This window comes from Otolemur garnettii, unplaced genomic scaffold (genome assembly GCF_000181295.1).
Source record: "Otolemur garnettii isolate 467f Iridium unplaced genomic scaffold, OtoGar3 scaffold00010, whole genome shotgun sequence".
In the NCBI taxonomy this organism is placed as follows: Eukaryota; Metazoa; Chordata; class Mammalia; order Primates; family Galagidae; genus Otolemur; species Otolemur garnettii.
This window is the reverse complement of record NW_003852405.1, coordinates 36725578-36748671: the sequence shown is the minus strand read 5'-3', so window position 1 is coordinate 36748671 and position 23094 is coordinate 36725578. Positions and strand designations below refer to the sequence as shown.

At 45.0% G+C, this 23094-nt stretch overlaps 1 protein-coding gene across 1 annotated transcript in view; it reads left to right on the top strand.

Annotated features, from left to right (window-relative positions):
* Positions 1–23094, top strand: part of SGIP1 (SH3 domain GRB2 like endophilin interacting protein 1) — a 179018-nt gene that overhangs the window by 97943 nt on the left and 57981 nt on the right. The window contains exons 9-12 of the mRNA XM_023509889.1: positions 12587–12598; positions 18144–18155; positions 21413–21437; positions 22359–22410. Of these exons, the coding sequence (XP_023365657.1) occupies positions 12587–12598; positions 18144–18155; positions 21413–21437; positions 22359–22410 (101 nt within the window). The remainder of the gene's footprint in view (positions 1–12586; positions 12599–18143; positions 18156–21412; positions 21438–22358; positions 22411–23094) is intronic.

Below are 23094 nucleotides of genomic sequence, written 5' to 3'. Positions count from 1 at the left end.
CATCTCCACCTGCCCATCATCACATCTCCACCTGCCCATCATCAGCATCTCCACCTGCTTGGCCTATTTTCCCAGACTGCTGATTCCCATCATCTCATCCTCCTTTGAGGCTCGAAAGCAGCAGTTCTCAGCCTGTGGGTCACAGCCCCTTTGTAACAATGAAAATACGTCCTGCATATCAGATATTTACATTATGATTCATAACAGTAGCAAAATTACAGTTATGAAGTAGCAAAAAAATAATTTTATGGGTGGGGGTCACCACAACATGAGGAATTGTATTAAAGGGTCACAGCATTAGGAGGCATTAGGAAGGTTGAGAACCACTGCTCTAGAGGAACTATTTTAAGTCAGTTTTCTCTATACTGGACATTTGTGGTTGATTTTTCTTCAAACACAACTAGACACCTGTACTTAGCCCTAAAAGAACTGAGGTATAGTGAGGAAGGGACAGGCTGGAGCCCAGCCGCTGTGTCTTGGTTTCTTTTTGTCCAAAGAGGTGATGACCGATGTCCCCTTCCCAGGGTGGTGGTTGGGATGTCTGTATCTTCCAGCTGGCTCGGTGTGAAGCCTGCTCCCCTAAAGGAGGAGGAATCTGAGGGGAGCAGCTCCATGATTCACTCCCTTTCCACCATGCCCTGCATGCAGCAGGGAAGCAAACACCATTACATGCTCCAAGAAATGGCTTTGTTTTGAAAGAGTGAAATTATTTTCTGAAGAGAGCTAAAGGAAACACGCCTTTAGAAAAACACATGAATTCATCAACAATTGTTTAAATTGAACGCAATTTCCATCAAGGCGCTGCGAAGAAAATAAGAAAATGGGAGTAGACACTGGCTCTGACAACGTCACAATCGCTGCTGGGTTGGGCACCAACTCTCCATGGTGATCTGGGCGACATCACGAAACCTGAGCCTTGGTTTCCTCAGCTGCAGGTGGGGAAACCCCCAAACTGTTCACGGTGCTGCTCTGATGGCTGAGTGAGTTGATACACAGCAAGTGCTCAGAATAGACGGAGCATTCAAAGATGGTCTCAGTGTCGTCAGAAGTGTCTGCAGAGTCTGGGACAGAACAGCATTTAACAGAGACAGATGAGGTAACTCAGATAGCCAACAGTGATTTGGAGCCGAAACTAGAATTAGCTACAGTCAGCATTATCTTGGGAAAATGTATCTGTGACGGATTTTGAAAGTAATTCCAGAAATGCCTCTAGGTTGTTTAGAGTAACAGGACAGCCCCCTGAGTGAGCTGGGTCTTCTTGGGGACACTGTGCTGAAGGCTGCACTCACAGCACACGCTGGCCCTGTGCCCTTCCAATCATTCTGCCTGTTGAGCATCCTCCACTGAGCAGGCACCGAGAGCTGACATCAGGATTATTGAGCAGACAGCCTGCCCCACCTGCCCACTAGGGCTCTGACCACAGACTTACCAGAGGACACCGTCCAGCAGCTACAGACACTGACACACCCCTGTGGCCCAACCCCAGCCTGCCTCCTCTTCAGCTTCCTGGGAGAAAATGCAGCCTCTGTGTTTCCTTCCCCACTGGCCTCCATTCCAGGGTCTCCTGGCCAGCTGGCCCTCCCAGTCTGATCCCTGCTGGCCTCCTCTCCAGAGTCTCCTGGCCTGTTTGCCCTCCCGGACACTCCAATCCCCACTAGCCTCCACTCCACAGTCTCCCGGCCAGCTCACCCTCCCACACACTCCAATGTGGTCATCTCCAGCCCTTCTGTCTCCACACATCCACAGCCATGTGCTGCTCCATTGGGCACTCTGAGACAGGGGCTCCGGCAGCTCTCCCGGGAGGCAGAGGACTCACACTATGCTTTGATTCTCATGCTGCCCTGTCCACATGCTGCAGAGGACTCACGCTATGCTTTGATTCTCATGCTGCCCTGTCCACATGCTGCAGAGGACTCACGCTATGCTTTGATTCTTATGCTGCCCTGTCCATGTGCTGCAGAGGACTCATGCTATGCTTTGATTCTTATGCTGCCCTGTCCATGTGCTGCGGAGGACTCACACTGTGCTTTGATTCTTATGCTGCCCTGTCCACGTGCTGCCATTGAGCCTTTATTCTTGTTCTCCCGAGAGTCAAAAATCCTCTGGCTTACCTTGAGCAGTTCTCTTTTAACAAGAAGCTTTTAGGTCCACACTGGTAATGAAATTGTGCTCTGGAGAAGGTCAGGGCTGAGCCTCATTCAGGCTTCACACGTGCTGCTCACGTGACCCTGAGCAGGTCACTGGCTCTTCATGCCTCCATCAAGTCTTACTCAGAGGGAAAATGAGGTCAACCCCACCCACCTCACAGAATCCTTCAAAGAACTAAGGGAATAAAGAATGGGAAGAGCTGAGTCGTTTGAGAGTAAATTTATCTAAGGCCCCAGGCAGGTGTTGAAATGATAGCTAGTGTTCCAACCCTTAAGTCACAGACAGTCTCACTTGGTGTGGCGATGGTGGTGGGCAGCAGGTGCAGACTCTGTGTCAGATGCTTTGTCTACATTAACTCCCTTGTCCTCCTAAAACCCCTGTGAGATAAGAATGATTCCTTACTCCACTTCACGGGTAAGGAAACTGAACCATGGAGAGATTAAACAGCTCATCTGAGGAGTCACAGCCAGGGAGTGACACTGCTGGATTCAAACCCAGAAAGCCCAGTCTCCAATGCAGAACTCTTAACCAATGTGTATTTTGCTGCTTTTGACAAATTAAAGCTACTGACTCTCTTTCTAGGAAAACAAATGCATTAGCTCATTCAAAATATTTTTCACTCAACTTCTGATCACTCACAAACCCTTGGAAGGATGCACCAAGGGCCCACAATCCCACCTGTATACCCAGGAGCACCCTTCACCCTGAGCCTCAGGCCCTATGTCTGTAAAATGGAAATGAAAAGTCATCCCTACCTGCTGGGGTTGGTGACAGAAAGACTGGAGATGATGTGAGGTCCCCAGCTTGGTACCTGTCACCCAGAAGAGGCTCCATTAAATTTCAGCTCCCTCTCCAGCTTCACTTTCCTTTCTGCAAAGTCCAGAGACTTGTAGGAGGCAGAAGGAATATAAAATTAGCAAGGGAGGCCTTGAGCAGAGCTGAGGAGAAGACGGCTGACAGCAGGGACAAGTGGAGGGAGAGAGAGGTGGCCTGTCCTGGCATGCAGGCTGGTCTCTCCCCAACCCCTGTAGAATCCAGATGTATGAGGAATCAGAGAATTCAGCATTGACTTGTGAAGGAACAATGAGTTTAATCTTGAGATTTGCAGAACATACTTTGTTTAACCAAAAAATATAAGGAGGGGCAACAGGCGTAGCTTGGAACTGGGGATGGTCTGGTGTCTGCCTGCTCCAGGTGGCCCGCCCACCTTTCCACCCCAGCTCTGCCTGCCGGAGAACAGACTCCGCGGATGTGCCACCGCTTGGTAACACCACCCCCTTTCCTGTCCTCACTTCGGCAGAAGGTTCAGCACCCCGTTGAGTTCAGTGAAAACAGAGAGTCATCAGTAGGAGTGGGGGAGCAGAGCTCCATCTCCAGCCCGCCCACCTAGCAGCTTCTGCTGGTGGAAACACTGCTCAGTGTGAGGGGAAGCCAAAGATGGCAAGTGCTCCAGAGCTGAGCGCTCAGTCAGACGCACACGCAGGGCTGGGAGAGCTTCACAGGCTGGACTCACACTCAGGGGCTGAGAGAGCTTCATAGGCTGGACTCACACTCAGGGGCTGGGAGAGCTTCACAGGCCAGACTCACACTCAGGGGCTGGGAGAGCTTCACAGGCTGGACTCACACTCAGGGGCTGAGAGAGCCTCACAGGCCAGACTCAAACTCAGGGGCTGGGAGAGCTTCACAGGCCAGACTCACACTCAGGGTCTGGGAAATCTTCACAGGCCGGACTCAAACTCAGGGGCTGGGAGAGCTTCACAGGCCGGACTCAAACTCAGGGGCTGGGAGAGTGTCACGGCCAGCATGATCCAGGTTGATCTAGACCAGGGTTACCAAGTCAGGAAGGAGCGTAGAAGCCACCGCTCTCCACCCCAAACCCTCTGCAGACCTTCCACTGGACCCAGATGTAATCTGCTCTGAGATACCCCCTCTTGACAGAGCTGCAGGCAGCCTCACCAAAATCAAAAGTTAGCACAAGATGAAACTTTGTTTCTTCAGGTTTAAAGGGAAGAATAAATGTGAGAACTTTCTTTTTCAAAATATAGTTTTCTCGGCTCGGCGCCTATAGCTCAACCGGCTAAGGCGCCAGCCACATACACCTAAGGTGGCGGGTTCGAATCCCCAGCCCAGACCTGCCAAACAACAATGACGGCTGCAACTAAAAAAAAAATAGCCGGGCGTTGTGGCGGGTGCCTGTGGTCCCAGCTACTTGGGAGGCAGAGGCAGGAGACTCGCTTGAGCCCAGGAGTTGGAGGTTGCTGTGAGCTGTAATGCCACGGCACTCTACCCAGGGGGACAGCTTGAGGCTCTGTCTCAAAAAAAAAAATATATATATATAGTTTTCTCTTCCCTACATTTTAATTGACTATGAAATGTCTTTGTTCTTCAGAATATTATGGGTTTTCAAATGTTTTGGTTACATGAATTGCTTTGGTACACTTTGAGTCAAAGTTGTAAGTGCCATGTCAACCAGATAGAGTACATTGTAGCTATTAGGTGTGAATTTTCCCTCCCTCCTGCCCTCTGCCACCTCCTGTTCACTTGCTGTTGAGTTTTAGTGCCAAATGTGCACGTGAGAGTTGATCGATTATTCCAATTTAATAGTGAGTACGTGTGGTGGTTGTTTTTCTATTCTTGTGATACTTCACTTAAGAGAATAGTTTTCAGTGCCATCCAGGTTGTTACGAAAGGTATAAATCCACCATTTTTTTATAATACGCATATTCTACATTTCACTAATCTGCTCATGGATCCGTGGGCACTTGGATGGGTTCCACATCTTTGCAATTGTGGACTGTGCTGCAGTGAACATTCACAGGCAGGTGTCCTTTTGATAAAGTGACTTATAGTGGAATTGCTGGAGCAAACATTAGGTCAATTTTTAGCTCTTTGGTGTGTACAACTTCCCATGGAGGTTGTACTAGTTTGCAGTCCCACCAGGTGTATATGAGTCCCTTTCTCTCCACATCCACACTAGCATCTACTGCGTGGGTTTTTTTTAATAAAAGCCATTCTCCCTGGAGTTAAGTGATATCTCACTGTGGTTTTGATTTGCATTTCTCTGGTGGTTGGAGATTTTGAGCATTTTTCCCAGGTTTACTGGCCATCATTCCATCTTCTTTTGAAAAGCTTCTGTTCATGTCACTTGCCCACTCTTTTATGGGGTTGTTTGATTTTTTTTCTTGATGATTTGCTTGAGTTCTTTATACATTCTGGTTATCAACCCTTTATTGGATGTACAACCTGCAAATATTTTCTCCCATTCTGCAGGTTGTCTGTTCATTCTATGGATTGTGTTCTTGTCTGTGCAGAAGCTCTGTAATTTAATCAAGTCCCATTTGTTAATTTTTGTTGTTTCTGTGATTGCCTTTGGGTCCTCTTACTAAACTCTTCCCCAAGCCCAATGTCTATAGGAGTTTGTCTAACACGTTCTGCTAGAATTCTTATGCTTTCATGCCTCAGGTTGAAGTCTATTACCTACAGTGAATTAATTCTTGTGGGTGGTGAGAGGTGCAGCTGCTGTGTGTGCAACCTTCTGCATGTGACTATATAGTTATCCCAGCACCATTTATTAAACAGGGACTCTTTTCCCCATTGTATGTTATCATCTGATTTGTTAAAGACCAAATGGCGATATGAGATGGTTCTGCATCTGAGTTTTCTGTTCTGGTCCATTGGTCTGTGTCTCTGTTCTTGTGCCAATAAATACCATGCTGGTTTGGGTTACTACAGCCTCACAGTACAGCTTGAAGTCTGTTGAAGTCATGCCCCCCAATTTGTCTTTTTTGCTTAAGGTTGCTTTGCCTATTTAGGCTTTTTTCTGGTTCCAAACAAATTGCACAGTTATTTTTTCTAGATTTGCAAAACATGACTCTGGTATTTTAATGAGGGTTGCATTGAATCTGTACATCACTTTGGGTGTTAAGACATTTTAACAATGTTGATTCTGCCCATCTATGAGCAACAAATACTCTTGCATTTGTTCACATCCTCCGAGACTTCCTTCCTCAGTACCTTGTGGTCCTCCCAGTAAAGCCTTTTACCTCCTTAGTTAAATATATTCTTAGGTATTTTCTTTGTTGCTGTTGTGTAAGGAATTGAGTCTTTGTTCTCAGCTTGACAGTTGCTGGTGTATAGGAATGCTACTGACTTGTGCACATTGGTTTTGTATCCTGAGACTCTGCTCAGTTTATTTATCAATTCCAGAAGTCTTTTGGCAGAATCTGCAGGGTTTTCTAGCTATGAGATTACATTAGCAAAGAGTGATAGTTCACCTCTTCTGTCCCCAGATGGATACCCGATCTCTTTCTCTCCTCTTCTCAACTAGTTGCTCCGGCCAGGACTTCCACACTGTGTTGAATAGAAATAGTCACCCTGGGCAACCTTGTCCAGCTCCAGATCTAAGCAGAAATGCTTTCAATTTTTCCCCACTTATTATAATATTGGTTGTGAGCTTGTGGTAAATGGCTTTTAGAATCTCGAGTTATGGTCCATCTATGTCTTTTTTTTTTTTTTTTTTTGTAGTTTTTGGCCAGGGCTGGGTTTGAACCCCCCACCTCCAGCATATGGGGCCAGTGCCCTACTCCTTTGAGCCACAGGTGCTGCCCCATCTATGCCTATTTTGTTAAGAGTTCTTATCATAAAATGATGCTAAATTTTTCCAAATGCTTTCTCTGCATTTATTGAGATGACATGATCTCTGCTTTTGCTTCTGTTTGTGTGACAAATGACATTTACAGATTTGCGTATGTTGAACAATCCTTGCACCTCTGGGATGACACCAAACTGGTCATGGTAGATTTTTTTTTTTTTAATTTGCTTCTGTGGTTCTGAAATTGATTTGCTGAAATTTTGTTGAAAATGTTTGCCTCTACATTCATAAGGTATAATGATCTACAGTTTTCTTTTTTTTAATATCCTTTCCTGTTTGTGAAACAAGTTGCAGAGGATTCCTTCCTTCTTTATGTTATGAGATAATTTTACAGTATGGGTGTAGATACGGCAGAATTTGGCTGTGATACCATCTAGTCTAGGACTTTTTTTGTTGGAAGGTTTTTTAATGCTACTTCAATTTTGTCCCTTGATATTCATCTGTTCACAAGTTCTTTTTCATCCTATTTGAGCCTAAGAAGTTTCTGTTTCCAAGAATTTGTCCACTCAACATTTTCCAGTTTTTGTACACAAAGTATTTTATTGTATTCAGAAATGATGTTTGCTGAAGAATTAGTTTGTATCTAATATGTGTTTGCTTTTTCCTGTATTAGGTTTCTATATAGGTTTTAAAGAATTTTTATTAGCTAATTGCCATAGTCAGGATAGAATGGGCTCCATAAACAAGCAATACATTAGAAAGTAAATTATTAGCACAAGTATAATTTGGGAGCAATGTACTGAGTGTCAGGTTTCTAACAACTAATCCTGTGCCCAGAGGTTGTCGGTTCCTCTCAGCTTCTTCTGTAGTGGGCATTTCCATCTCCAGGGCCTCCAGTGTTGAATGACATACAGCAGGTACTTAGAAAATACTTGTTGGTTGTTGGGGTAGATGGACGCTCTCCACCACGGAAAATTAAACAGAACTGGTGTCTAGCTGTGGCATTTCTGTGATATAATGCAACCTCTATCCCTCACCTCATTTTAAAACAGAGCAAATTTATGATTCTCAATTTCTTTGATCCTTTCCCCTTCTACTCTATCAAGTTTTTTTCTCAGTTACTGGATAACAATATGAGAAATAATTTCCTGTTTCTTCTACGATTTGTAGGTTCCAAGTTAATTAACTTAATCTTTCCTGTGGGTCCTGGTTTTGTCATCCTCCTTCCCCAACCCTGCACTCCCCAGGAGAAGTCTGCTTTCTCATCTAAAACCTCAGATTTTCAGTCACTTAGTGACCCTCAAGCTTGAGGGTTAAGTGTCTGTAATTTACTTTCTTACACCATTATACTTGTTTTCATACTAAGGAGTTTCTATAAATGTATGAACAATAGTATAAAAATAAGTATAAGAAAAACGTCCATGCCCCTTTGCCTTCTGAAGGAGCTTCTTTTAGTGCCAGAAATTTATAGCAGTAAATGTAACTTTTAATTGTTTTAGGAACAAAAGATCTTAGCACGTGAATCACCCACGTTAATTATGGGTGATTCAAAAAATGTTGCCTTGGAGATGGGAAAATTTCTAAGAAGGCAGCACTTCTTTCTATCTCCTGTGTCAGAAGGACAGCCTCCAGCCAGCCATGGACCACAGGGCTACGGTCTATGTCAGCCACCAGCACGGTGCATACAGGGCCAGGTGCGCCAGCTGGGGCGGCCTGTCCTGCTGTGGACATCAAGACGAAGGCAAGATGGACTGACCTCGGCCTGTTTGCCCAGTTGAAACTCCATCCCACTATCTAACCTATTTCAAACCCATCTTTATTCTACTTTATTTTTCTTAACATGCTACATGGAGGATCGAGAGAGCTCGTTCAGTAAATAAACCAACATTAGCTTGTAACTTGTTTTACTTTATTAACTTCTTGATTTTTTTAACTTTTTGACTCTTGTGATAACATATAGCTTAAAACACAAACATGTTGTACAGCTATGTACAAAAATATTTTCTTTCCCTCTGTTTTTGTTCCATAAGCTTTTCCCCATTTTTAAATTTTTTTTATTTTTTACTTTTTAAACCTTTTGGTTAAAAACTGCACTATAAACACAGTCATCAGCCTAGGCCTCCACAGGGCCAGCACCATCGGCTTCACCACCTCCCACCTCTACATCCAGTCCCACTGGAAGGCCTCAGGGGCCGACTCCCACAGAGCTGCCGTCTCCTTTGACGACAAGGCCTTCTTCTAGAATACCTCCCAGGGACCCGCCTGAAGTTTTTTTTTAATAAATAGAAGGAAAATAACAATAAAATAATAGTAAAAAGTATAGTAGAGTGAACACACAGACCAGTAACTTAGTCATTTATTGTCACTGCCGAGTCTTAGGTAACACATAGCTGTATGTGCCACCCTTTTCTGTGGCTGGCAGTGCGGTAAGTGTGTTCACACCGTCCCCTCCACAGACAGGCCAGGAATGCTCAGCGCTTCCATGAACATTCGGCTCCATCACAGCATCTAACCAGACTGCCATGGTGTGGGTGGGTGGTTCAATGTTACTGTCTTTGTTGTTGGAGGTGCGTGCCCTCCCCTGCTCCCAAAAGCAGCTCAGTGGACGTTTCCTGCTGTTTCTGTGGTTCACTAGTTTACCTGGAATAGGTGCCTAATAAATATCGGCCAGTGACTTAATAAATAAATAATAAATAATCCTTTTGCTCCCTGTGAATACCTGACCAGTCATAAGTAACTGATAGGGAGTGGTTGTATTGTAATAGAAACCCATTAATTAAAAAGTAAGAATTTGCAATGAGCTCAATGTTTTTGAGGTTGAGTGATCAGAGGCTCTAAAAAGGTTTGCAGATTGGACCTGACTTGTTATGTCTTGAGTCCCTTCCGCAATGCTCGGTGCCAGAGTCCCGCAGGCCAGGCAGGGAAGCTGAGAACACAACCCACCGACAGGTGGCGCGCGTCCCCTCCGTTCGCCTCCATTGGCTCTGACCCGAATTAAGCAGAATTCAGTTTTAAGGGTTGATTTCTGGCCCTTCATGCAAAGACGTAGTCTTCAACAAAACCTAACTCGGGTGAAGACTTGAGTCGCCAAGTCAGAGAGATTCTGCCTCTGCAGACAGCAGGGGTCCCTGCGTTCCGTGGGGAGCTGCGTCCTAAGGGGGAGCTGGACCTCTGCAAGGCTTGCAGGTCAAGCGTCCTGTGTCCTCAGGCCATGGGATGGGAAAATCCCGACACGTCTACACCATTCACTGGTTGTATTTTAGGTGAAGGATTTTGTCTAGTCCAGAAACTCACTCACTCCATCTCGATGTGTATATATCTCTTTCCAGCTCTCCTAGTTAGCTTTTCAATAATTAAAAATCGAGTCTGATGCCGTTTGCTTATTTTAAATGGAAAAATATCTTTGTTTGCCCCTCAAGAAAATTGTCACATTTTGTGTTTGTTTTCATTTTTTTAACATTTTGAAGAAAACCTCAGGCTAAGAGGCCACAGCCTGGGTGTTGGTAACTGCTGAGGAAGCAGAACCAGATTTTAAAGAAAGGTGGTTTGGTGCCTTAGGGGAGGGAGGTGCAGGCAGGCGGGGAGGGGCGGCCCTCACCTCTGTGTGTTCCCACTTATTCCTCTGATTATAATGACACAAAGTGCTTTTAACACTAGAAAAGGCCAAGAAATTTGCCTTACAATCAGAGTTTAATCCCAAGGACTGAAATCACACCTAGAAATATAGCTCATTCTCTGAAAAGCTCATTCTTTGAGACCTGTTATGTAAATAAGCATGACCTATTAATCCTTTCCATTAGAAAGATCCAAGCTTTTCCAAGCTGTGTGATCTGTGAGCATTCAGCTCCACTGTTTTTTATTTTTATTTCTTGCTTTTATTTTTTTTATTTCAGATTAATGTGAGGATACGAACAATTACATTACAATGTTTGCATTTCTTAGGTAGAGTCCTGGTGTAGCTGTGTCCCACACCCAGGCGTCGAGTACCCTTACGTGTGTCCGTGAGACGGACGCCCACCAATCCCTCTACCTCGCCCACCAATCCCTCTACCTCGCCCACCTTGAATTGAGTTTCGTGTCCTCTCTCTCTTGTGTGGACGCCTATTAGATCATCTACCAGCTTCGTATTAGTATCAAGTACACTGGACACTCGCTTTTCCATTCTTGTGATACTTTACTAAGAAGAATGTGTTTCAGCTCCATCCAGGTTAATACAAAAGATGTAAAGTCTCCATCTTTTTATGGCTGAATAGTATTCCATGGAAAGAAGTGTGGAGAATCCTCACAATGCTCAAAATAGGCCTCCGTTGATCCCGCAATCCCATTACTACACGTCTACCCTTTATCATAAGGACAGCTCTGTTGTGTTTAGCTCCTGGGAGCCTCTGCAACGTGTTAGCACCCGAGGGCGCTGATGGCCGGAGAGCTGACAGCTGAGTGGGAGCTGAGTGAAGTGTGTCTAGAGAGCACCGGGCAGGCTGGGCATAGTCCAGCCTTACTCCAGAGCGGCTCCTTGTTCCCTGTTTTGAAAGACAGGTATACTTTTGTACAATGTTTTAATAGTCCCGAAAGAGATCTCCTAAACATGCTCTGGGTGCCTACTAAGAGCCTCACGCTACTTGTGGGGCCCAAGAGAGGCCATTGGCACCCATCACATGAGCCAGTGTGGGGTGGAGACATCTCAGTGACACAGAGCAAAGTAAGAACCTCAGAAATCCACCAGCCACCTGTGCCTCAGTTTCCCCAAGGCCAGCAAACATCAGGTGAATAGAAAGGCCTTCAGTATTTACCTGATACTCTGAATAAAAGGAGGCTGCAATCAAACAAGAGAAGGAGCCATCGATCCTGACAGGGACACTGGGAGAGGGGTCCTGTGAGAACGTCGCTGCCGTAGAGGGACCAGGGAGATTTTGACAGGGGAGAGGGAGGAACCATTGAAAAGTGAAAAAGTGCATGGGCCGAAAGCAGGAAGTGTGTGCTTGTGTGTGTGCGTGTGTGGCATGTCCAAGGGTACAAGGAGTCTGCAGCCAAGTTCATGCTTCACAGAAAGACAACAGTGGAGTGAGGGTGGGAGGCGAGCTGGACGGAGCACGTCTCGGCAGCTGCTGGACGGAGCACGTCTCGGCAGCCGCTGGATGGAGTTTGAGCTGTATTTTCTAAGTAGCAGGGAGATTTGGGGAGGGAGGAATAATAGATTCTATTCACTATTTTTGAAAAATAATTGAGTGTGAGGATAGATGAGGCAATGAAACTGGGAACAGGGTCAGCGGCAGGAAGCAGGTGAGCAGCCAGGGAGAGTACGGCCCCCTCAGGTGGCCGCTAAGGAATTAAGACCATCCTGAGGGCCAGGGGTTTGTAAACACCGTGGCAAATGGTAAGACGTGCTTGCCAGTGGAGAATGAGGGCAAAAAGAAGACAGAATCAAAGAACTGATGGCTCTGCCAGGGTGACATGGGAGAAAACGACATACACACTGTTCTCTGTCCAGACGGAGTTTCTGGAAAACGTCCTGTTTTAGTCTTGTGACCGACCACGCCCAGCTTCAGGGCGTTAGTGGCATTCTCCAATTCTTTTCACTATTCCAAGAATAATTTTCTGTTTTCAAGGCCCAAGTCCATTCGATAAAAGCAACTCATTCAGAAGGAAGTCCAGGGTGAGCTCATGTGGCAGCTGGCCCCTCATTAAACCAAACTAAACACGGCCACCTGGGAATGGCCGTAGCTTGACAAGCCCACAGAAAGCCGATTTCAAAGCAGGTCATTCCAAGGCTCGAGCTGTATCTTCCAGAAAATGCATTTTACCTCTCTCATTTCTCTTTATTTTTTCTCCCCATGCCTACACTTTTAGAGGAAAAGTCCGGTAAGAAATTACAAGTTCTTTCTGTGCTTTGGCCAAATATTATTTATTCTGTTTATTTTCATCATCTGTATATCTATGACTGACTGTGCTTATCACCTAAACGAGGTTTTGGATTTTAAAAACAAACCTTTGTGAAGCAAGATGAGGTCTAACTATGCCACTTGGGGAAGAGAGGAAGTTGGGTGCTGGTGGTTTTGTAGGTGCTGTTTAGTAAGGGCCCAGGGTAATGTCGGGAAGTTCGCGTCTCAATCGCACGCGTATGGTCAAATATTTCAGGTACTAACTTGCATTTATTGCAGCTTCCACTTGAATTCTTCAAGCTACACCCTCATGCTCTGAGTTAGGCAAACAATTTTTAAGTTATTTTTTGTCTACTGTACCACAATGTAGCATCCCGAATGCTTATAAAACTGGCCTTGGAAATGGGGTTGTAGTGGGGCTTAGGGTCTGATTTGGTTTCTTTATTTGTTTCGTAAATCCAAATACTCCCTCCCAGAATGGTCAGAAACTAGAAAAGAGGATCTTTCTAAAATGCAAATCACCTTCTGAGGTGATTACTTACTTTTTAGTACCCGGGGTAATTCTTAATGGCAGCATAAATCTGATATGATGTACTTACATCTTTTTATTTTAGAGCAAAATGGAACAGATTTTGAAAAAAAAAAAAAAAGTTTATGTTCTCTTCTTGTCCCTCTGGTTTCTTGGAAACATGTTGCCTGGACGCCAATGTATGGCTGACAGAGGTGACCTCTTTGCTAGAAAATATGAAAGTGCTGTGTTTCCATGTTAACAACAGAAGCAGTTGGTCTGGTCCATGTGCCCAGCCTCAGCAGACCTGCTGCCACCTCCTCCAGGGCCCCTGCCCGACCCTGGCAGGCCCTGCAGGTCAGGTAAGGCCACCCACAGGAAGCCCACACGATGGGGGCAGGATGGACGGAAGCATAGGCAGAGCAGGAAGTGGGTCACAAATTAGCACTGATCAAAACGTGGACCACATCTTCTTGTGTCCAAAAATAAAATAAGCCCCTGTGGTTGTGATTATGGAGCTGATCATGATTATTACTAAGCCCATTTCTGAGTAATGTCACTTGCTGTGTGCCAGCCCAATATTGCTGTGCCTTTTACCAGCCTTTCCTTACGCTTGGCCAATTTCATTATTCCCCTCAATGTCTCTCTGAAATCACTGACTTTAGCCACTTCAAATATTGAAAGAACATACTTTCAAATTTCTCCATCCCTCGGTGGTCCCTCTGCTGTCCTTCTGGCAGTTCAGCTACAAGTCGGCCTCTTCCTTACAAGGACATCTCCAAGGACACCCCCTACTCCCTGCCTCCTTTCTCTGGGGAAATGTCCACCTGTCAGGCCCTCAGCCTGGCCATCTCAGAGGCCTCAGTTAGACTCTTTGTTTCTCTTCGCAAGTGGAGTTTCAGAGGACAGTCTCAACCATCTCCCATCAGACATGATAAGTATTCTCTGTAAACTGACTTGTGCTACACATGGAAACAAGTTTTGATACAAACACCTACAAGAGTGGGGCCAACAGGTGCTTTCCAGATAGTTCGCCTTTCCCCTGAAGCATTTCAAAACAGACAGGAGCACCGGCTGGGATCTCAACAACAAGCACAGTGATTGTGTATTCTGATTCTTGCCTACAAAATTCTCTGACACGAACCCCTGAGTTTGCTGACTCAGTGATGTAAAAGTAATATTTATCTGGTGCTTTTTCACACCCATTTTCCTGTTTCCCTATCGCAGAGGTCCTCAAACTTTTTAAACAGGGGGCCAGTTCACTGTCCCTCAGACCGTTGGAGGGCCGGACTGCAGGCCACAGGATGAGTCGGCTGCTAAGCAGGATAGGCAGTGGTGGCAAAAACACCCAGTGAGTGGGATAAATGTCCTCAGCAGGCCACATGTGGCCCACGGGCCGTAGTTTAAGGATGCCTGCCCTATAGCTCTGAATTTAGCAAATTTATAAAACTGCAGAATCTGAGACTGATTATTTAGTAAATTTGGAAAATAAGGCAGATTATGTTTCATTACTTAGAAATGATAAATATTTTAAAACACCTTACCCACACTGACGAAGACCAAGGTGTTCTGTTAACTGAATGCAAATTAACTCCTTTGTGCAAAAAAATAATGCAACATAACTTCAGTGTGGTGTGAGGACCCTGCACTGGCTACCAGGGTACCAGCTGCCTCATTTTGTCCTAAGGAGGCACATTCATATTGAAAATTGTATACATTTTAGAAATAGAACATATTCTAATCAAAGATGTGAGCTAGAGCAAGACCCCATCTCTAAAAATAGCCAGGTGTTGTGGTGGGCCGCGTGCAGTCCCAGCTACTCAGGAGGCTGAGGCAAGAGGATCTCTTGAGGCCAAGAGATTGAGGTTGCTGTGAGCTGTGATGCCATGGCACTCTACCAAGGGTGATAAAATGAGACTCTATCTCAAAAAAAAAAAAATTGTTCTTAATTTTTTTACTCACTTTGAAAATAGCCTCAAAATACAGAGTAAGAATTATCTCTAAGTTAAACACCAAAATGAAAAGTAGGAGGGACATAAAATGTCCCCAAACCTTCTCCAGATGCTTAAAAGGACCCAGAGAAATCTAGGAACCAAACAATTACCATTTAGTTAGGAATGTAGGAAATTTGTTCAGAAAATAAGTAGACCACTAGCAAAGCCTGAGTAATGAGATGTAGAAATGAGTGATGGGAACAGCAGCTACAATTCCCTGAGAGTGTTGTGTGTGATACCAGTGCCTGCAACCAGAGGCGCTCCGACCACCTGCAGGTCTGAATGCCTGAGTAGGTGTTGAGTAGGTGTTTTGTTTGGCTGTACAGTTAAAAACAATTTTAGCTCACATTTAAAAACCATAACATTTCAAATTTTTAAAAAATCTGCTCATCTTCTTTCTGGAGATCCAGCAGCACTAAGACCACTTCCTCACGTGGCAGATAGACGTCAGCTCACAGGAGTCACCTGACCCTGAGTCCAGCACCCACCCCTGGTCCCCACCCTGGGAGCATTTAAGTTTGCACCTCTGAACACAGATCTCTCTTAGCTGACCAAATACATCAAGACCAGATACTGAGTTAGTTTTCTCCTATGTTTGCAGAAAATCCCATATACCATAGAACAGAAATAGGGTGCTGAAGTCTTGGACATTCTCGGGAAATGACGGGGGAAGGGTGAAATAATATTTTGAACAGGCAAAGACTCTTCCTTCCTGGCTGGTAATAATTTTTCTGTCCTTGTCTGGCAGAGACTAAATTGTGTTACTCTCTTTAATGGTGATAATTATTGTATATAAAGCCCTTCCATTTAACTTCTGGAACTCTTGTCCTTTTGAAGGTCTCAGATGGCTCTTAATTATACCTCCTGAAGCCCTCTGGGTCTGCTCTTCCCACGGCTTCTTGCTGTGTCTTTTGGGTTCTGGTTAATCAGTCTATGGCTACATGAGTTTGAAAGCTATTCCTGGATGAAGGCAGTTTGCAAATGGAGTCCCCAAACACTATAAGATTGTCTTTTACTAGAAAGAACGGAACCATAAACTAGTGATTAAAAATGCAGGTTTTTAACTGGTTAGAAATTAAGGTATGACTTAATGTGGGTGCAATTGATAGATTTGAAATTATTTTGAAAGGGGTTCTGTATAATCACCTTATATAAATGGTAATATATATGGTCTTACATTGAGGCTCTGCCTCTGTGTGGCTGCATTTTATTTTGCATTATCTCTCATAATTTCATCTTGGAGAAACTTGTGTCACTTCTGTTCCCCATTTGCTGTATTTTAGAAGTGGATCTTTTGTCATAAAATTCCCACATTTCCTTCTTTAGAAAAGAACACTAGCTTGGTCACTGAAGAAGAATAAAGTCTAAATCTTCATATAAAAGAGTGGATTTTTCTGAAACTATAATATGAATTAGTCAATAAGAGAACTGAAGTGCCAAAATATATATCCATAAGGATCCTTTTATCCCTAATTTGATTTAAAATGCATATAGATAGGTTTCCAAGAGATGTGGGATCAGTATGGAGCTATACCTGGAAAATAATGCAAAAATAGGGCAGTGCCTGTGGCTCAAAGGAGTAGGGTGCTGGCCCCATATGCTGGAGGTGGTGGGTTCAAACCCAGCCCCAGCCAAAAAAAAAAAAAAACACTGCAAAAAAAATAATAAGGCAAAAATAATGTCTAAAATATTATAAGTGAACTTGACTGGGGTAAATATGTTTAAGGTCCTAGCAATGGACAAAACTGGTCTGAGAAATAACCACTCCTGGGTGTCAGCCAGGACGGTTCCCTGCTGAAGAGTCCTCAACAGTGTGGTCGTGGTCTCACAGAGAGGACAGGACTCTGCCTCTGGTCCTCCCCATTCTGTAGACATGCGTCTCGGGGTCTCACTTTCCCCTCTCTGCCATCAAGACCAGTGACCGATTATCCATGAGGTCTCCCGGGTACGAGAGGCCACAGGCCTTTGTCTGCAGTCTGTGCTCTGGAGAGCAGACCCACCTGTCCATCTGAGCAAACTCCTGCCTACCTTTGTGTCTGTGCTCCTGGCCCTGGGTGTGGGGAGGCAGCCTCAGTGCACCCCCAGATTAGCCCACACCTGACAGTGATGCCCTGAGCAATGTTCCCCACCCCACTCATGTCCTGACACTCCTGTCACAGCAGTGAGGCCTACAGAGGGGCCATCAGGGATTTGGGGGATAAACTGACAGCAGCCTCAGTGGAGGCTTGAGGAGGGAACGGGAAAGGTGTGTCCGCGGCTGTTTTCCAGGCCACCTCTGGTCCACTGTGTGGGACGGTCTTCTCATTCCCACCTGCACTTGTCAGGGGCGCCCCTCTTCCCCATCACATTCTTACCCATTGGTAGACGCTGCCATGTTGCCAGGCCAAGAACATATACTAACCCCCAAAGTCCCCACAGTGCATGTTCCATGAACACTCGAGAGAGGCCACGGGAAGGAGCCTGTTCTTTACGTACAGCCTCTGATGCTTCCCAGGCCGTTAGGCCCCAGCTGTGTCCGAAACACTCTGTGTCTGTGTCATTTACTAACACTCTGTGGTTTAAGGAAGCAGTCTGCCTTGCTAGTCATTCTCGAAGTTTCCTCTCCCCAGATAATCTGGAGAAGACATTAGCACTGCCTGTGTCATTGACCTGCACGTTTCTGCTTGGCTCCTGTGCACACATGACTAAAACTTGTACACCCACCTTAGCAAATGCGTTACACACAGATAATCTTTCTCTACGGTCCTTCTAGGGCTCCCTGGCTTAAATAAGCCCTGACTACAGTGAGCGCCGTCTTCCCTGGGCCTGATGAAGTAGAGTGTGTGCTCAGGTCACTGTTTGTAGAATCTGCTGTCACCCACACCTGTGTGTTCAGATCACTGTGAAATCTGTTGTCACCCATGCCTGTGACTGATGTGGGTGTTCAGGTCACTGTCTGTGAAATCTGCTGTCACCCGAGCCTGTGACTGATCCACTGTTCTCTGACGAGGTGTCTGTTCTCTCTTCCTTTTTGCTGACCACAGAGGCGCAGCCCGGTAAGAACTCTCAACATTTTTACCTTAAACATGTATAGAGAAATTACAACCCCGGCCAGGTGGCTGGGTCAGTTCCCATCGAGTTCATGATGAGCCCACGCGAGGGAAGCCGATTAATAAGGGTTGGTTACTGGTTGAAGCCTCTGGTCCTCTAAATGTCAGGGACGTGTTTTAGAATTGTCAGAGCACTTTTCCATAAAAACTAAATTAACACTGGAATCTCAACTCCTAGTGCTGAATTTGAAAATATGTGTGTGTGTGTGTGTGTGGGCGGGAGACTGACCCAGAAGCGCTATGGAATTGATAGCAAGGTGATGATGAAGAATAACAAATAAATATTGTAAGGAAACAATTTTAAGCCACAGTGTTTCTAAGCTTGAATTCAGAATATGTCTCTGATGATAACTTACAGCGGCCAGGCAGTGCTGATTCATAATTAGAGTTTCCACCGGGGAGAGGGCACTGCCCAGTCCATAGGCCCAGGCTGTCGTGAAACCCTGAACAGGTCCCAGCAGTGGAGACTGACTGTGGAAGGTCAGATCAGTATCAGTTTACATGACGCGAGTGGATTCTCACCCATCGTCCTCAAGGTCAAGAATATGATGAGTTTAAAGCATCAGAAAGAAAGGTCGTTTGCCATGTTTGAAATGATTCCATCTGCCTGGTCAGTCCCTGAGGGGGGAGGTAGAACTGACAACAGTGCCCTGTGAGGTGGTCACAGGCCAGTGTGGACCTGATGGCCGAGTGTTACCGGAGGCAAATGCTCCCGCAGGTGGCACGTCGGTGGCTCTCCACGTAACCTGTGTGAACTGAGGTCCAAATGCTGCGTCTGCAGGGACTTGGGTAGGGTGATTCCAACACAGCTGCTAAGTGACTCCACAGATTGGGACAAGTTACTCTTGTGTAAATGAAGAAGAGTGAAAAACAACAATCATTGAAAGGAAAATATGGGCACTTGATGGGGAGGAGAGTGTGAACTGAGTGGGCTCTTTCCTGAGCATGGTTCTCACGGCTGCCGTGACCCCACCTGGCCTGGGTGGCCTCGCTGCAGTAAGGCCGGCCGGGATCCACCAGCCACACGTAACAAGCCCTTCTCTTCTGTTGCTGCTGATTTCCTGCTGGCCCTTCAGACCCTGTGCCTTTCTAAACAGATACTGGTTTTATTTGTCCTGATTTCTAAACAACAGAGTTTTCTATCACGTTTCTGCCAAGTCGTACTTGTGCGTAACTCGTGACCATTGATCCGTGAGGAAGTTTAGTGTGAATGTTAGAGGGAATTTAGTGCCTTTCAACAGTGAGCACCTGTTGAGTCATTGTCACACCCAGTAATGAACACAAAAAGCAGCTCGTGTCTTTCATGGTTTTGTGGGTCCTGTGCAGTCAGACCTCTGTGAGTTGAGTGCCCGAGGGACCGTAGCAAACCAGCCAGCACACAGAGGTGACCACCATGGGAACAAGGCCTACCGTGCTGATAGGCACATATGGAGCATGTCCAGTCTGAGAATCAGGTCAACCTGAAGTGGTCAATGTGAGGAGGTCAGCTGCGGAGGTTCTACTGCATTTTTAATAAAAAGAATAAGACAGAAAGACCAAGAAGTCCTCGGGGCAGCTCCTGGGATCCCCCAGTCCAGACCTGGACTTCAGGTCTTACGTGCTGGGTGAGCTCTGGTAGCTTCTTAATCTTGTGATGGACTACTTGGAACTAAAGCCTCTGTAGCTCTTTTTTCAGACCTTATAAAAGAAATTATTATTATCTGAAAGTCCACAACCCAGAAAAACATTTGAACTCTGTTTAAGTAATTTTTTGCCTTAATTATTTCTGTCTTCGGAGCCTTCTTTTTCCAAAAGCAAACCTGTACCCAAACTCACATAATGACTACAGCAGATAGAAGTGACCGTATTTACTTGAAAATTTTCCATGATGATATAATAATTCTCACTATGCACACGAAATAAGAGAAACAGACCACGTTATTAGTAAAACAAGCCAGAAAACAGAGCTTGAGAGATGGAGAAACAATTGATGGGTTCCTGCTCCAACTGAAACTCTTCCGTTGTAAATGAGTTCAATATGGGGGGAAATCCTATATATCCCCAGGAAAGAGGGAAAGAACCTTCCCAGAGGGCTAGAACGGAGCTGCTAAATCTTGTCTAATCTATCAGGTTATATAATTTGAGAGAAGAATACACACCTGTGGCTACTGGATTGAGCCTTTACAACAGTTAGGAAGCAGGAAAAAATGCGTTGGCGGCCACTCCGCAAATTCGCTCCTGGTCTCAGCCCGTGGACCCCATATTTCACTTCCACTTTCTCTGCCCTGTCCCAGGGGGCAACCTCCCAATGAACCCCTTCCCTGGTAGCATCCCATGTAGGAACTCTTTACAGCTTCTGCTTTTTAATCAAAACTTTTAATCTGATCCATCCTTTTACTATCTAAATAAGTTGTATGCATAAAAGGGAGAGATGTCCTGCTCAGATTATTCCTGCCAGGGCTATTTTATTCCAATAATATCAAAATGGCCTTGAGCCAAAACAAAAACAAAAAAACCTCCCACGGGTGGGTTGGCAGTGCTGGTGGGAGGAATTGAGGTGGGCAGGTGGAATCCCCTGCTCCCTGAACACAGCTGCCCAAGCACTAGCAGATGCCTCTATGCTCCCACGGCCTTGAACACTTGCCACTTACATCTTGTGAAATCACATTTGTAAACTGCGATTGTATCAGCTCCTTGATGACCCCACCTGACCAGGGGCCTACTGTACTCCTGAACAGATTCTATAATTTTCAAACATCAAACAATTTTTTTTATTTTTTTTTTTTTTGCTGTTTTTGGCCAGGGCAGGTTTGAATCTACTACCTCCGGTATATGGGGCCGGCGCCCTTACTCCTTGAGCCACAGGCACCACCCCAAACAAATTTTAAACCTATATTTATGTTCTTACCTGCTAGAGTTCAAGAGTCTTTTTTAAATACACAGTTCACTATTTGTCTGTAGTTCACCACACCCCCCAGGTAAGGAGTTGATCTTGAAGCCTCATGATTTGCCCTCTCTTTGTCTCTCTAATCTTGGAGGAAAATGAAAATCTGATTTATGTGTATGTATCTGCAATTTCCAACCTGAATGTGGTTATGAGAAAAAGCTCATTTTCCACATCTGGATGTCTTTGAATTCAGTTTAATTGCAATGATAGAAATAATACATATTGTACATAACATATATGTGGTCTTAAACCTTATAGTGTTTATTTCTAATTCTAGGGTGCAATTAAAAGGAACTTATCCAGTAAGTATATCTTAGCTACCAGAAATAGAGCACAATTTAAAAGAAGGAATAGTTCCTTGGACCTTGGAGCATATATACATTTGAATTCTATACTCTCGGGCTTGATTTTTAAAGCTTACAATTTTTCTTTTTACTTTTACAGAAAAGAATTCTTATAATGAATCCCTGTGGGTTCCTAATGATTAATGTTTAAATTCTGAAAATGAATACGCTTTTGGAAAAACATTGCTATTTTCATCCCATGTTTGTTAACTCTTGCTGTATTTAACTTTTAGAGATGAATTTAATCAAATGTGTATCTGTTGATGGGAGGGTGGGAAGAGGAGGCGGGAAGACAGAACTGAAGTAGCTGCAATTTACCCATTCCTGGGTTATTTGAAATAAAAATTTTAGTCAACCAAAGTGATATGATATAGGTTATAATATACTTAGGGCACAGTTTTCCTCTGCTGCACGCAACACATTCTAGGGAATTCTAAATTCATGATTCATAGTTAAAGATATAACATTTTCTTGGCATATCAAGACATGAACAGGCAGAGAATGCCGGATTCACAAGCTGCACACACGGCCTGGCTCAGTGTGCTTTTGTGGTAATTGGGAAGAAGAACCAGGCACGGCAGCAGACATTCCCCGAATGGCCTGCTCCCCTGCTAAGCTCTGCAGTGCGCAAATCTTCTGTTTGCTGGTTTACCACAGCAGTTCCTTGGCTAATGAGGTTTTACAAATGCCAGAGAAAATGCTGCTACTAATATGTGGCTTTGTTCTGCCAGAGGAGCAGGCTTGTTTTGTGAAGCTTTCAAACTGAGCTACTTACTGAGAGGACTTAAATCTCTAAGTGTTTCCAAACATAATTCCTAAGACATCTCGGAAGGGAAGGGTAAAAATATGCCCTAAATGTTCCTCTGTCCCGTGCATCAGGTGAAGAAGTGGCACGACCCAGGCGTTCCACACCAACACCGGAGCTTGTAAGGTGAGTGTGAAGATATCAGTTGTGTTTTGTGCAAGGCATCTCCAACTTTTAACAATTAAGGAAATCTCATTTGGGCTAAATTCTTGGCTCTTGGTAATAAAAGGCCTACCTATCCGTGTAACTCCACCTGTTCATAGCATGGTCCAAATGTGTTATCATTTCTGAGTGCAGCCTGAGGGAGACCAGTAGGAAAAGCTTGGCACTGAACTGCCTGCCGGGACGTGCAGGCTGCTCAGCTCCAGGAAGACTGCAGTTCTATAGCGCAGTCTTTGGGGTCTGGAACGCTGACCTGAAACCTGAGCATGTTGCCCTGTGAAGGGAATCCTGTCTGGTTGGATACAGTTTTATGATGCACCTGCCACCCACCAGAGGAATATTCTAGTTTAGTTTGTGGTTTTGGCAAAGCATTATATTTTATAGTGACTACTTTGGGTCAAGCAAGTGTTACACAAATGAGTATTATTTCCTAAAAAGGCTGCTATTTCCATCGCAAGGCAGGATCCTCCTGCTCCCACCTCTCCCCGCCCCCAGCTTCAACCCTTACCCCTTACACAGGCCGCATTAAGACCAATGAGGGGAAGCAGGTTTGGGGGGAAATGGTGAAGGTAGTGCAGCCTTTCCTCAAAAGAATAATCGGGACACAGAAGGGGAGTTTAATTTCCTGCTTCCCTGACCTCTTGCTCC